Source organism: Hyposmocoma kahamanoa, unplaced genomic scaffold, assembly GCF_003589595.1.
Source record: "Hyposmocoma kahamanoa isolate Upper Pololo Valley unplaced genomic scaffold, ASM358959v1 100169, whole genome shotgun sequence".
Lineage (NCBI taxonomy): Eukaryota > Metazoa > Arthropoda > Insecta > Lepidoptera > Cosmopterigidae > Hyposmocoma > Hyposmocoma kahamanoa.
Window position 1 is genome coordinate 42317 of NW_020653255.1, and position 16758 is coordinate 59074.

Here is a 16758-nt window from a genome sequence, read left to right on the forward strand (position 1 = left end):
CGGCGCGGCGAGCGGCGCGGCGAGCGGCAAGCGAGTGCGGCGAAGCACGCTCTGCGGAGTGTGTCGCGAGTATTGGCGTGCGCTGACCAGGTGCTTAGCAGGACAGATCTTCTACCGGCCTGCCGCTTGACATGTTTCGGGTGCGGCGACTGGACAGGTTTCCTGTGATGTTCGATGCTTTGTGAATAAATTAATTAGACGTTTTACATACTTACTGGTTTTCTTCATTTTATCTGGAAGGATTTCACTGGCTGCCAACTGACAATCGCTGTACTGCACGAGTCCTAAACTTAGCAACCGCGCCTACAAAGTAGACCGAAATCGATCCCTTTGGCGGTCTCCTTGCTGTGACAGCCTCTCCGCAAAACTGGCAGGTTCGCGATTGACGACTTCATTGGAAATGTTTTTTTTTGCCATCCTCTAAGGAAATGTTACACGACTGACAGAAACAGAACAAAAGAATTTTTTTAACATGTAATCAAAAATTTGTTGCAATAGTTTTTCGATCAAAAATGCCATAAATCCGGATGTAATGGTGCCGCCGTTCAAACCTTGGCTATTACACGAATATGAAGATTTCTACAGACGCTTTCTGGTGTCTGCTGATATTTTTCGTACAGGTGGGTGCTCTGTCGGCGAAGACGTCAGCGCTCGTGAGAGGAACCTTCATAGATAGAGGATAAGGTGTTGACACTAAAGGCACGAAGGGTCCAGCTTCTCCAAATCATTAAGCTCTTTCGCGATTCCTGTTACGAGGGCGCAGGGCGGACTAATGATTTCGGTAGAGTTAGACGGACTCTGCTCTGGACAGCGCAGTGCTCTATCCCTATGAATTAGCTAGTTTTTATAAATCTTCCCAGTTTTTGTAAGTTGTTTCTACAACGGGAGTGTAATGCGTCCTCTTGTGTAGACTGAATAGGAATACGGCGTTTGTGCTCTGACTAAACGGCGTTTGACTATCGACAGATCGCAACGCTCGCTGGTGCCTGTAAGAAGAAGGGTGCCAAAGGGGTAAGTCGACCATAACTAAGTAGTTAATTGCACGTACCAATTAATGTCGTCTATACCTGCCAATTTATATAGAGCAAAAGTTGTTGTTTATGACGTTATGTAGGTATTATGCGAGATTGTTAGTGTTTTACAAATAACCCTGTATAGATTTGAGAAGTACCTATTTCTGTCAACAATGAACACTTAATCCAAGGAAAACTTAACGATTTCCCTGCCCTGTTATTTATGTTTCATGGGGTTGAAGTAGAAATGTGTCCAGGAGCGGTATTTAGTACTAGGTGAGGCAGTAACAAGAATCTTCCGGTGGAAATATATATTAATTTTTGTTCTTATTAGTTGAACAGGGTGGCGAGGGAAAGTGTGGTTTCGCGCGGGGAGGGGCGCCAACGCTAAAACAAAACCTGTGTCACAATACAAACTGCGTTCCTACAATAAAAAAAATACTCTGACCGCTGTAAAGCTGCTGTGACTGAGTGAAAAACTTGACAGGCATTTCCTAGCTAAAAAAGCCGTAGAAACCCAATACAATCATCAGTAACAAGCACAAAGAGAAAGTAGTAAGATCTGCCGACTCGGTCTGTAGCACAGTTGGCAAGAGCGATCGCCGCGGCGTGCGGCCTGGCACCAGACGCACGCAGATGGGCTCTACTGACGTGCTCGTCTTTATCCGTCCGAAACAATTACTGTCCAATATGTAATGCACGACCAAATTGAAACACGGATGATTGACTTTTTTATAATATCTAGGGATGGGACGAACAAGTCGTGCGCCTGATGGTAAGCTTCAAGCTTGTCCATAACAGTTGCAGTGCCACTCGAAGCTTTAAACAGCAACGATCTGGAAGGCAATGCCACTGCGCCCTCTCACCAGCACCCTTACCCTCCAAAACCGGAACGCAATAATGCTGACATTACTGCTTGGCGGCAGAAATAGATAAAGTGGCAGTAATTCCCTGTACCTGGCATTGTTTTTTGAATTGGTCGAGTACCTATTACTTGGGTTGGTGTAAAAGACTGGTGTCCTCAACTCCACGTCAAGGCGCCTACTTTGCGTTTGTGTGGTCGAGAATTACTTATTGATTCGGACGGAAAACGGCAATAGAGACCCTGGTTCAAGTCCAGACAGATCGAGGGAAATTTTCTTTGCTTTTTGTATCAATAACAACAAACTAGTGGAATAGTGTTTCCACAAAAATAATTAATAACATGGTAAACAATGACTTATATAAGTATACTTAAAAATCATTGGTAGTAGGTACCTACTATAGTAAAACATAATGATATTCAATATGTAGATATTGAAAAAGACGAGAAACAAATTATTTATCTATCTAAATAATAATATATCATGAATAACATTATTCAGCTCATATGTTACGATAGTTTTAATGAAAGACGTAATTGTACTCCTGGTCTCATGCCTTATTTCGGCGAGTAACACACTGCACCGCTCCGTACCGCGCCCCGCGACGGAGCGCGGAGCTGCGTTTTTTAACGTTGTACTGAAGTACCTCAGTTTGTATGGAACACGCGCGCCGTCCAACACACTGACATAGTGTTCAACTGCCTCCGTGGCCGAACGGTTACCATGCCGGACTGCCACGCAGAGGTCCCAGGTTCGATTCCCGGGCCAGAAGAAATGTTTGTATGGCTTGCATTTATTTCTCTCGTGAGTTTGGGTGTAATTTGTGGTTGTCTATGTGTGTGTCCATGGCACCCGCGACACAGGGTTTCCCTAGTGCGGGGCTATGTTGAGTGTGTGCGTTATTTATTTATATATTTTATTTATTATTTATAGTGTTGAGTTACTCATACACGAGGCAACTCGTTTGTACCACTCGCTTGGTTGGTTTGTCATAATACATCATGTCATAAAAATATCCCACCTCACTTCATTTGTCACAGCCTCACTCATGTCACAATACTTCGAATTCAACAAATGCAATAATTATTGATCCTGCACTGCCCGCTTTTTAGCTGATTTTACATCATATGATCATACAACCGTAGTATTATAAAATTAGCATTTATTTATACTACATCATCATAACACTTAAGTTATCCAATTGATTGATACCACCAAGTTATGAAAATGTGCTTAATATTCCCTGACTGTGGAGTTATTGCCGTAGGTGCAAACATTCTCATCACTACCTCACCTCGTTTGAAGTAATAATAATAACGCACACACTCAACATAGCCCCGCACTAGGGAAACCGTCGCGCGGGTGCTATGGACACACACATAGACAACCACAAATTACACCTAAACTCGCGAGAGAAATAAATGTAGGCCATACAAATATTTCTCCCGGCCCGGGAATCGTACCTGGGACCTGTGCGTGGCAGTCCGGCATGGTAACCGTTCGGCTACGGAGGCAGTTAAGAAGTAGGACATTGTAGCGCCTCATTTTTTCAAATGAGGTACTCCCTCGAACTCATTTTAATTTCATGTTCTACCCAACACTAGTATCTCTTATTAGTTTGTGCTGCGGAGTCAGTACTCCGCGCGGAAGCGCGGCGTACGCGGTTTTACCGCGCTTCCGCCCCGAGTGGCGCGGCGAACCGCAGGGTATGGCACGCTGCGTTCCGCACTACCGCGCAGATTTTTAATCAGTTTGTGTCTATTCCAGTAATTGTCGTTCGGATTTCCCCTAATAAATAATCAAAGGATTCAGTTGACATACGTATGTAATTGAAAAATTAATTTTCATATTTTCTTAAACCTTTGTAATGAAGTTGAATGTTATCTCGGTGCCTTTTTATTTGAGTAAACAAAAACCAAATAGTATAATTGCAGCGTCCTGAATGAGTTCTGTATTATTAACAATTCTTGTTAAAGAAGGATCTCAGCTACATGTGCAATCACTACGGCGACCAACTGCGAAGCGAGTACTTTAAGTGACGCGGGGCCGCTAGACCGTTGCTTTTTGCTAGACTACGTCTTTGTTTACGATTAACACACTGCACCGCGCCCCGCGACGTATGCTTAATAATACAGAACTCGTTCAGGACGCTGCAGTTATACTGTCTATTTGCTTTTTATTTACTCAAATAAAACGACACCGAAGATATTGGATACGTTCCTTTTTACGAACCAGATCGATAAATGGATAATTCACCTTCATAACAAAGATTTAAGAAAATATGAAGATAAATTTGGTCGATTTTCAAAATCAAATATAAATTGATCGACGTCGGGATCTATTGTAGAAAACTGAACATGTCCTTAAGCTTAAACGTCTGCGCGGTAGTGCGGAGCGTAGTGCGCCACGCCCTGCGGTTCGCCGGAGAAGCGTTGCCAGTGTGTTCGACGGCGCGTGTTTTCCATATGAACTGAGGTACTCTAGTACAACGTTAAAAAACGCAGCTTCGCGCTCCGTCGCGGGGCGCGGTGCAGTGTAATAATCGCCTTACGATTATGGTTATTGCTAATTTCAAAGAATATGGTTGTTCATAGTTTTATTGGTTATAAATAAACATATTGTTCCTTTGTATTATTTGTATTTGGCCTTACATAGAGATTTGATATTGCGTAGCCAGTTTCAAATTTTATTGTCAAACTTCTTAACATTTAGTTTTTATTGAATTGATATTAAATTATTTTATGTGAAATTACTCCACTAGTTTGTTATAATTATTAATACAAAGATCGAACGCTCAGAAAAAGTCCTTCGATCCGGCCGGATTCGAACGAAAAGTCTTCCAGCACACCGTGCCAGACGCTATACTAACTAAGCCACGGAACGAACCAGCGGACCTCACGATTTTTTCTATGTGATTGCGTCGTATCTTTGTATTTGGTTTTTCAGTTATTAATTAAGATTTATTTGAAGTAATATTTCCAATTGATATTTATTATTAATAGAGACTGACTTCAAGAAAGCAACATTATATTTTATTTTTGTTATATTAACTGGTTCTTTGATTGAACCGAGGGAAGGTCTTAAGTTCAATGATGGCAACTCAGTGGTCCTATTAAAATGACGGTGCGGTGGTCCAAAGAAGGCAATCGTCACATGTTTTTGCTTTTTGTTTTAAGCATTATTAGCTTCATTAAAAAAAGTTACTAAGTCACTCAATTTGTCGACCGATTCGATTTGCTATCGCACGATTTCTTTTCATTTTTATTCACAACACCCGAATCGAACGTCACACTGCCGAACTCGAAACCGAACGAAATGACGTCACACCGTACGATTACTTTACTTCTCCGGCAAAGGGTACAAACGTTATTCAGGACACAGTTATGGAACGTCCTATTGCTTACAAAGCAAGAATGTAATACGAAAATCTTTTATTAGGTATTTTAAATAAAATCTGGATTTTGCTCAATTTTATTAATGTATTTTAATGCAAGACCAATGCGTTCCTATATTTTGGGGCTTTAAAGTCTTAAAAATGTATATAAAAGGATTTTTCTTTTCATTTATAATCTATTTCACCGACTAACTCCGTAGACATTGTTGGATAACGATATCGTATTCGAATCTGAATCGAACGTTTGACTCGAATGTTCTGAATAGCGGAAAGCGCGCGGCGCCGGCGCCGGCGCCCTCCAACGATTCGGTTAAAATATCGAAAAGTTCTGAATCTGGGGCCTGTAGTACAAGTACAAGAGTTTAAGACCTTTTTAATCTTCCTGTACTTTTCGGTTTACATTGGGTGGTTTAAAATTTAGGCCTGTTCAAAATTAAGTGGTCAAATAGTAGCTACTTTACCCTTAATACATTGTTATGACGTCTATGTTGAACGAGTTTGCGCATTTTGTTTTGTAATTGAATTAGAAAAGCGATGTACCTGCTCCAAAATGGGCACCTTGCCCGGGTGACGTCATCCGTAGAGGAAAAGGTTGTAATGTGGCCCCTACTTTGTTTTATTGGTCTCATTTAAAAAATATTTGACGAAGAAATCGTATATATACATTATAGTGACCTTTATTCATTTACCTATGCATACTCTACAATATAATAAATAAAATAACCACAGGATAATAAAAAATATGTGTATTTAAAATATAATCAAATTTCGCAACGATCAAGGGAGGGTTATATGGCACCCGGGGGTCATATTAAATGTATTGACAAATGATATTAATTAAAAATCTATTAGCAAATATAATATAATCGCAGATGTAATATTCGCCTTCAGGACCTGCACATACTTTATGAGTCCATAAGTTGCAACTCTGACATTGAATCCACTCCTCTCCGCGTCTGTCGTTAGAATACCTGATATCGCAGAATATGCAGTTTGTATCTGAGCCTTCAGATATCCTATTTGGACAGACGTTGACGTCATATTCAGGGTCCGTTTCTACAATAGCTTCACTTTCAGAGCTACTGCTGGGTGTGACGTCTCTCTGGCGTCTATTAGCCCTGCTGCCACTAGCCCCTCCAACTTGACTATCGAGATCGCGTCCCCGTCCACGTCCGCGTCCTCGACCACGTCCACGTCTACCACGCCCTCGAGTTTCTGCTAACCGCAAAGATTCAGTTAATTGGTTTTTGTAAGGTGACGATGTAATTACTTGTGCTGTTGTAGCCTTTCTTCAACGATTAGAAGTCCTAATGTTGGCCCTGGGAATAGGCTGGATGTCTTCTGGTAGAACCGAACCACCCTGCGGTTCTTGTACCGATGTACTCACTCCTGGGGCAACTTGGTCAACAACAGCATGTAATCTGGAGTGCTAGAAGGGTGAGCACTGTTAGAAATCCAAAATAAAAATCGAATTAAATGTTATATAGGTAATACATGTTATATGACCCCCGGGGCCATAATACAAACAACGTGAGGGGACCAAATTACAAAAAAACATAAAATATAAAATCAAACTACATTACATGTATTATTTATCATGATATTTTGTATTTTATATATATAATATATATACATATATATATTTTTTTAATAATAATAACTTTATTGATAGCCATTACAAATAGTATAAAAATAATACAGTAATTATTAGTTATTGATTGATTGCTGACCAGTCAGGCAACATCCAGACCTCACAAAAGGATTTAACCTGTGTTAGCAGACAGTACCGTTGCCGCCACGGCGGGCAAGCATCAATCGAATTTTTATCAGCAAATGGCTTACAGGTAAACTAAAAGGAACTCTGTAGTCCCAAAACCAGTACAATAAAACTGTTCATTTGGGACCCAGAAAAGAATAAAATATGAGAAAGATGTTCAAAGAGTTAGTACAGTTTATAGAAGACTTAAACTATGTTAGGTAAATAAGCCGCAGTGTGTATCAAGAAAGTGGAGAGTAAGTGTAGTGTGTTGTGAGTTATACTGATTCGACAATCAGTGCATGTGTGTGAAATATCTGAGGGTGCGTTATAATTGTTGCTTTTGGATGCTTATAAGGTCTTAACATTAGGAGAGTCGGATACCAAAAAATTTAGATGAAGGTACATAACCTAATTGTTTGATTATTCACTTAAATAAAATTTGCGATATTACAATAACATCGTCTCTGTGGCATCATAATCATAGCATTTTAACAAAGTTGTCAATTTTTTCTTGATTTCGTAACGGGAACGAGAGTATATATTTATTTTACTGTTAACGAAGTTATATAGACGAGCACTGAGAACATGGAAGTGCCTTCCAGCCAAAGTAGTCCTATGTTGCCTGTAATGGCATACATACAGATAATTGCATCTACGTTTCCGAAGGAATGTATTATACTTTGATGTAGGTATTATTACTAATGTATTATTATTGATTTTTAATAAAATGTAATCTTTTGCCCATAGATTTTTAATAGCATATGTTTCCGTAAGATTACCTGTAGTACGTAAATACTTTCAAAATCCGGTAAATAAACGTCTAGTTCACTGAATGTCCAAACCTCCAAACCTGTAACTCACTTTTTTCAGAAAAACTGAATAAAATACCGAGCGGCGAAAAATATTTCAAAGTTGCAGGTTTTTACTTGTAATAACTGACTAACGAAGTGTCATCTTACGAATTTCGTGGGTTTTCTATCAAAACTAACACAGAAGCATCATATTGCATCAAATATGTACTAGATAACGCTTATCTAAATTATTAATATTCAAGGGGGCCAATATACCTGCGGGGGCCAGATTACCACTTTTTCCTATACCTATATTTAACACAAGCTATAGCTAGACCGTCATGAGCTGGCGCACCCATTCCCACGCACCATTCGAAGGCCAAAACGTATGGCGGCCAAGCTATACCGTGGCTGATTGCAAACAAACCTTTAATGCAATGCAACCGTAGCAGGGGAAAGTGCACTGGGATTCGTGTAGAGGCACCTGCTGGACGCCGCGCGCGTTACGTCGTGGCAACGTGCCGCCGATGGCGCCCCCGCCGATCGGCAACTGAGTCTGACCACAGCGAAGACAAGGTACGGAGCAAAGCCGAGCGGGGCGGAGCGGAGATACGGGCCGTAGGAGATACACGGAGCATACTTGACGATGGTGGAATCTATGACTCTAATTAGTACTATTTTGTTAATTGTCTTGCTTTGTCTGCGACGCTAGCGGAGGGAAGGCATTCAATTTGGTCCGCCCCGCTCCACCGGCAATCTCCGTTGCTTGTTTCTTCGCGAGTCTCCGCTCCGCATGTCTTTGTCCCTGCCAGAGCGGAGAGTGATATTTTTCACTTCACTCCGCCCCGCTTTGACTACTGTTCCTCCACACGATTGACTACCTTCTATTGAAGGCTACCATTGGCTCGACTATTGTTTACGGCCGAAATGATTGCGTCGTCGCGATTTCCGTGACGCGAGACGGCGAATTTTCTGATCAGTCGCTCGTCATTCATTATTTACATATTCTGTGCTCCTCACCCCCGAGATGATAGTTAAGTTTTTTTCAGTACGGAAAACGTGTTAATTATTTAAATTATGCGCAGGGGACTGTAGCACACCCGTGCCGACCGCCGCGCTGTCCTGGTGGGTGCAAACCTAAGTACTGGTAGGAGACGTACCTACCTTCTGGCACAGACGTGATATTGCTAAGGAGGCTTCGCCTAACACAGAGATGGCAAGTTTTACATCAGTAATATTTAATTTATTTTGTAAATCTACATTGTTGTAAATGCGTATTACATTTTTAATACATCCTAACACATAGAGGGGAGACGCTGTTGCTAATATGTGGAAGTTGTACTTAATAGTAGCTTGGAATAGGTAATTTGCTACACGTATCGGCTTCTGCACATGGTGGTAATACGCCCACCTCATGTCGGCAGACGGGCGCGTTCATGTACCAGCGGTGCGGCCTGGCCGCGTGGTGGGTGTGGCTAGTGGTGGCGTGGTTGGCGCTGATGGGGCGGTGCAGTTCGGCTTGCAAACGCCGCACCATCTGCCGCCCGCCGCCCGGCGGCAAGCCTGGTTGCGGCGGCGGCCGCTGACCTCTGCCCGTCGCTTCGCAGCCTTAGCCGAGGCCCATGCGTCCTGAGGCGCCGGTCTGTGAATCCACTGGTTGACGTGGCTACTGCTACCAAATTATAACTTTCTGTGACACCCTTCTTACATAGGTACTTCCTATGTTATGAGAGAGACAATTATTAATACGGGTATGTAGAACAAGTGTATCATAATACATATACAATACTTTTACGCTCATTTGCCCGCCATATTAATTTTACAACAATTTTATTTTCCACAGCACATTCATGAAATGCGAAAGGCGACACTTCCGACATCCAGGGCCCGCCTCATCTTCTGCCATTGGCCAGTGGAGTCCCGATCAGCGCCCTTGCAGTCCCTGCTTTCGTCTTTTGAAACGTCCCGTACAACAACATAATCAATGTAGTTATTGGCTGTTTATTCTTACTTGAGTAAATTTATGTCTTTCCCACTTGTTTGGTTCAGGCGCCAGTCAAACATTCCGCATATTACCAAATAGTTTTTACGCTATATATTTTAAACGCTTGATATGAAAATTTCCCTTCCAACTTACATTCTTTACTATTCTTGTGTCGTGTCAACAAACCCTTGCCACTTGCAACTGAACTACACAGCTTAATGACTGGCTCTACAACTTAATGAGTCTTAAATACTTGGAATTGGTATAGCAAAAATTAAAACAAAAATGCTAACTTTTAAAGTGTTTATTTATGAATGAATGTTCTTCTCTTACAACTACCCCATCAGTAGTTCCTGAAACAATAAGACGCACAATTCAAAATTCAAACTTATTATAAAAATACTAATAATAGAAATGCGGGGCAGTTGGAAACTGCCTGTAACATAAAAAAACAGCTATCTTCAAGACCATTGCCACTTTTCTTCATTTCTTTTGACAAAACGATTGAGTAGATGTAAATATTTAGTATGAAAAAGCCAAGCCTGGGGTCTTGAGGAAACCTAGGTAGTATTGATGAGTATAGGGTAGGTTTCTATAACAACACCCCACAGATTCACCAATTATCCTATAGTAACAATGAAATATTCCATGGTTTATGAATTGGGAATGTGTTTTTTTTAATAGCCCCAGACTAGGGAAACCCTGTATCGTGGGTGCCATGGACACACACATAGACAACCACAAATTACATCCAAACTCACGAGAGAAATAAATGTAGGCCGTACATATTTCTCCCGGCACGGGAATCGAACCCGGGACCTCTGCGTGGTATGGTAACCATTCAGGCACAGAGGAAGTATTTAAAAAACATGCATTTATCTATGTAAAGAGTTTATATGGTTGATGAGTTTTGGTTGAGTTCATGATTGCATGAATGCAAACAAATCTTTACCAAAATAAAACAAGTACAAATTACTCTGCACTTCACTGAAAAGTGAAGTGACAGGTGCAGGTGCAGTGCCAAACAGGCGTGGAAATCTGGCAAATTTTATTTTAACAATTTATAGGTACAACTCTAGACTGTAAACTCGTACACAAAACTAGTGGGAGAAAAAAGTCTCAGTAGTTCTGACCACTAGATCTGTCAACAGAACAAGTAGGAATAAACGAATTTATATGATGACAGGTCACTTGATAAATTGAAAACTAAATATATAAAATTTTTCTATATGGGGCAACTGCGAATGGTGATTTTACATTAAACATTTGTATTGGGAAGCGAAATCCTGGAAAAATGGTGCAGTTTATATACACTATTGGTAAATCCAACAAAAACAGCTAGTAATGTTTACAAACACAATAATAATGTGTAACTACCTACTACCCAAGCTCTTCTGCACAGAACTAAAATTATCAGCGGTTGTCAAGTATTTAGGAGTTACCCTTGACAACAAGCTAATCTGGAACAAGCACTTGGACAACAAAATCAAGAAAGCTACCATCACCTGGCAGTATCATAGAATGGTAGGTAAGCAATGGGGACTTTCACCCAAAATAACTGTATGGCTCTACACAGCGGTATTAAGACCTACAATCAGCTACGGCGCGATAGTATGGTGGCTACGAATCAAATTGACAAAGACTAGCATGCACCTTCGAAGCGATGCTGAACCTGACCCCTCTCGCACTGTACATCAGACAGGAAGCGGCGAGAACAGCAGTGCATTTAATCAAAGATGGCCTATGGAAGTCCAGAAGAACCCCACATATAGAAATCCTTTACAAGATTGTTAAGGAGCAACCGCTGCTGGAGGCGGCTGGGGACGGGATCCGCAAACAATACATTTTCGACAAAAAATACAAGATACAGTTGTCTGTTGTGATCCTAATGAAGGACTACTAAACCCCAAAGAGGTTCGCATCTTCACTGACGGGTCCAAAACGAATTCAGGAACTCATACTGGGGTATTTCAGACGACAATATCAGGATTTCAACACCGTTTGGCAACTATAATACAGTGTTCCAGACTGCATGTATGGGTATCAATTTGGCAGCAGAAGCAACCATAGATAGAAGAGTACAGAACTACTCCATTCGAATACTGTGTGACAGCATGTCAGTACTTCAAGCACTGGGCAGCTATGACATAAACTCAGCTTATCCATGAATGCCACCTAGCACTAACAGAGGTGTGTACGTACAACCAACCAACCACGTCACTACAGTGGATCAAGGACACAGCGGCTCATGTGGCAATGACGCAGTAGATGAACTGGCATACTTAACCAGTTTATCTCGTAAGTTTCTTAACCTCAAAAGGACGAAGCTGCGCATGCGAATGGTCTATATAATAAACACCTTTTCAATCTAGGTATCACGGGCGGCTGATGCAGAGCCGGCAGAGAGATACGTGGAGGGGGAGGAAATCGCCGCGCACATTTGGAGGAGCTTGGGTGGATAGAATACGACCCAGTACCCACCACACGCGAAATAGATGCTTAAAAAGCAGAGTTGGACAACTGAACTTCGATAACAGCCCGTTACACCATACCATACCATTAGGAAGCTGACATAAAGTAAATTTAGGTTTATTATCTGGGGATAATTTAAACAAACCGATGTTACTTGCAGCAGGTACATACATTTAGTTTCCTATAATTTTCATTATTAAGCTTGCCCTATTATGGGCATGGCATTCTTTGTTTACTATTTTAATTATTTCTTACTTGGCCAAAATTCCATCCTTTTTGGTGAGCCGCACTATGCAGTCATCGCTCTCCCCCATGCGTCTGATGGCTCCACACACCACATACATCTTTGCGGAGTCTGCAGCGCGGCCTGTGGCGGGGTCCACATCTGCAATCACCAGTTGGACAGACGCATGGTCCTTTGCGTGGATCAAACGGTTACTTGCTGAGCTGTAAATAAGAAATCCTATTATTAATAAAAAAAATTTTGTGTAGCCTTAGCTATAACCCATAACTCGCTATTGCGCTCGCTCGCGGTTACTACCGGCTGTTTACTACAATATATATTATATACAATGTTACAGATGTTGTCAGCAGCTCTGAACACTGACTATTTAGGAGAATTAAATGTACTGTGTTATCTAGCAATTGGCTGCTGGGTTGTGGTCTGTATTTATTAATTTAGTATAAATGTTTCCTTTTGGTTCAAAGATTTTGGCAACCGTATTAGTTTACAAAAGATGTTTAACGGTTTTTCGAGTTCAATTAACCTACAATGTTCATTGGAATCTTTTTAATATCAGTCAATGAAATCGCTGCGCAACAACGAGGTCAAAGTGATAATAATGATATGAAAAAATAACATTTTAATTCATAAATGTTTATTACTATCACATGCGTATATATATTTGTGATAAAATTCTTGAAAAAATGTGGACATAAAACATAACCTATACAACATCGTACCATTTCCTTGGACAGTACAGGTCAACGAATTCGCCGGCGTCGTTCTGCATTTTGTGCAACTAAAATGAAAAATTATACGTAAATTGGAGCACAGTTTATATAGTTCCACGCGTTTAAAATTAATAAAAACACAATCTAACCTAGATTTACACGCGAATCACAAAATTGACAAGCGCAAAGAAAGAATGGTGCGGGGCGGCGGAGCGGTAGGAGGCGAGTCTGGCGAGTGACACAGATTAAGTGCGGTAATACACGTCCGATTTCGTGTCTGATGGTCGGATCCGACTATCGGATCGGATTCACTCAATACACGTCCGATAGGCGTCCGATTCTTAAGTCAGACTTTTTCTGAACCAACTGCAGTGTTGCCAATTTACGGGGAATACAGGGAATTTCAACTCAACAACTTGTTTGAGGATGTTGTTTGGATTAAGCTATGTGGGGAAAATGCCCTCGCATTCTAGAATTTCATCATATTTTTCTTATATTGATGATCACTGATAAAAACATTATTTATTTGTTTGCTTATGAACGATATTGATATTTTTTTCAACATCGCGCATGCCCCGCTTACATAGCAACATTTATATAGAATTATTAGCAAACCGCTTATGTCTATAAATTAGCCGATAGGATTTGAAATTATTACTACTATCAGTCACCGACAAGAGCCTGGCTCATAAATAGCATGATCAGTCGGTGCGTGTTGAGCGCGCGACCCTTCCTCACGTTTTGGCGTGTCTCGGTTATGAAAAAACAGAAATCAGCTATTGCCAAACAAAGCCGAGCAGTAGGTATTTTAATATCACAACTTTCCGCTCGTAACCTTAAATATTAAGGTTTAAACTTAATCCAACTTCTTGAGATTATTTCTGATTATAGCATAACGTATGTGATGGGCACATTTTGACTTTCTTAATTATTTGATATATTTTTAAGCGTAAAAATAATAATATAATAAATACTGAGAATGAATAAATATTAATACATGTGGGAAATATAACCTATGCTCACCCAAAATTTATAATCTTGATTTTTGGGGATTTTAAAATTAGTATTGGCGATGCTGCAAATCGGAGGGAAGCATCGGACGTGTATTTCGTATCGTAAGACGAAATATATTTTTAAAGAGAGCGCGCCTTCAGACAATCGGACCGGTAATAAAATCGGACGCTATTTGCCACTCGATCCGATTATCCGATCGGACGTGTATTAAGTGTTCATACTTTGGAGGCGTCATTGATAGGCAATCCCCTCTGTCAAGGTACGTACATATACAGGGCGTCCCAAAGTTATGGGCCATGAAGGGGAAGTACCTTAAATATCGTATATAGAGTATTTTGCTGAAAGAAGACTTTATGTTATTTTTAAAAGTTAGTAATTCTGCATTCATAGATTTAAAAAAAATATTTGCTTCGTCTGGGAATCGAACCAACTTAAATGTCAAAAAAAAATCACCCTACTTTTATGATACCAATCGAAAGAATAGCTAAAAAATAATAACTCTGCTTAAGTAACATAGTATTTTAAATGAAAGGAACAACGTGAAATGATTGAATCATATTTCAAGAAAGTTATTTATTGCCGACGACGACGTTTGAAAAGTAGCGATATTATCATTCCAAAGATGCATTGATTGTTCGTAAATAAGTACCCATAAGTACCAAGTACTTCATAAAATACTTGCATACCTAGTTTTCCATTATAAGTGCACGTGTAGATAAAATGATAAAACTTAGTATTTCAATACGTCCTCTGTAAGCTAGACAGAAGGCAAATTTAAAACAAAAATAATGTTGTTGTTAAATTTGAAAATGGAACAGTTTATGAGAGCGTTTGTTTGAATGAATACTTTTTAAAACATTTTAAAAAGAACTAATATTTTTAAATGTTGTTCTCAAATTTGAAAATGGAACAGTGTGTGCGAGCGTTTGTATTTTGGATATTGATCTGTTTAGTCTTAATTTACTTACACAAGTGTTATCGTGTTAATTTATTGCGAACATGGCATATCAAGTAAGTTTTGATCTAATGGAAGCATATTTTTTGAACGATAAAGATATCTCTAGAAGTTTGCGGCGGTATAGCGTAAAATATCCTGATAGACAAATACCGTCTCGTAAAGTTTTGAAAAGGCTTGTGAACAATTTGAAAATTCTTGGACGTTTCGATAAACGCCCAAGAGAACCACAGCAAGATAACCACATGATCAACGACGAAGAACTTGATATTTTAATTTACTTTTCGGCTTTTCCGAAAAGATCAGTGAGAGAAGGAGAACTTGAAATTGGAATTTCGAAAAGTAAAATACACCGTGTATTAAAAAAACACGGTTTTAAGAGTTATGTTGAAGGACGATTGGTTCAAAAATTACTTCCGGGCGATACAGAAAGGAGAAAAAATTTCTGTCTTGATATCCAGGCACGCTTGCTCGAAGATCCAAATTTTTTGGATAATATTATTTGGACAGATGAATCTAACTTTAGCAATAACGGTATGTATAACCGCAACAATAATCGTATTTGGTCTAAAGAAAATCCCCTACGAGTCACTGAAACGAATAACCAAGTGCGTTTTTCACTCAATTGTTGGTGCGGACTTTTAAAAAACCGGGTTTTCTTAGTCCATTTTTACCAAGGAACCTTGAACACAGAAAAGTATTTAGGAATACTTCAAATTTTAATGGATGAGATAAGAAATCTTTCCGCGGCGGAGCAAGAAAACTTAATTTTCCAACAGGAGAGCTGCAGATTTTCTAAGTGAAAGTTTTGCTATATGGATTGGTACAAATGGACCTATTAGATGGCCGGCCAGATCCCCGGACCTTACACCATTAGATTTCTTCTTTTGGGGATACGTAAAAGATAATGCTATACAAAAAGCGATACGAGAACCTGGGCGAGTTGCAAACAGAATTGATCCATATCACATCGAGTGTTCACCATAAAATGATAAGAAGATCAACAGGCAGCGAACTCATTAAAAGATTGGCGATTTGCGTAAGACAAGAGGGATCACATTTTGAGCATTTAATTAATTAATTTACAAAAAATACCCACTTAATTGACTAGGTACGGCAGTTTCATGTATGTTTTTAATTTGATTAAAATAATTAATTTCACGTTGTTCCTTTCATTTAAAATACTATGTTACTTAAGCAGAGTTATTATTTTTTAGCTATTCTTTCGATTGGTATCATAAAAGTAGGGTGCTTTTTTTTTGACATTTAAGTCGGTTCGATTCCCAGACGAAGCAAATATTTTTTTTTAAGTCTATGAATGCAGAATTACTAACTTTTAAAAATAACATAAAGTCTTCTTTCAGCAAAATACTCTATCTACGATATTTAAGGTACTTCCCCTTCATGGCCCATAACTTTGGGACGCCCTGTATACAAGCACAAAACGACTATCGCACAATAAACACTACTTTCAAATCGATGTTTTTTCATTTGCATTATCGAATTCACTTGACTCTTGACTCGGTGTCGCCTTGCGACATGCAAACTTGCAAGAAAAT

The 16758-nt window shown here is 39.8% G+C and overlaps 1 protein-coding gene and 1 long non-coding RNA gene across 2 annotated transcripts; one reads left to right on the forward strand and one right to left on the reverse strand.

The window, feature by feature from the left end:
• Window positions 1-6: 6 nt before the first annotated feature.
• On the forward strand, window positions 7-9041 carry LOC113229572. The gene is made up of 5 exons (XR_003310422.1): window positions 7-90; window positions 241-620; window positions 967-1011; window positions 8270-8396; window positions 8906-9041. It is a non-coding gene; the product is annotated as an uncharacterized LOC113229572 (long non-coding RNA).
• A 995-nt stretch (window positions 9042-10036) lies between these two features.
• On the reverse strand, window positions 10037-13472 carry LOC113229527 (40S ribosomal protein S21). The gene is made up of 4 exons (XM_026463157.1): window positions 13380-13472; window positions 13240-13298; window positions 12532-12723; window positions 10037-10157 (listed from the first exon to the last, which is right to left on the reverse strand). Exons 2-4 carry the CDS (start codon window positions 13287-13289, stop codon window positions 10148-10150), a joined length of 252 nt encoding a protein of 83 aa, XP_026318942.1. The 5' UTR covers window positions 13290-13298; window positions 13380-13472; the 3' UTR covers window positions 10037-10147.
• Window positions 13473-16758: the final 3286 nt, after the last annotated feature.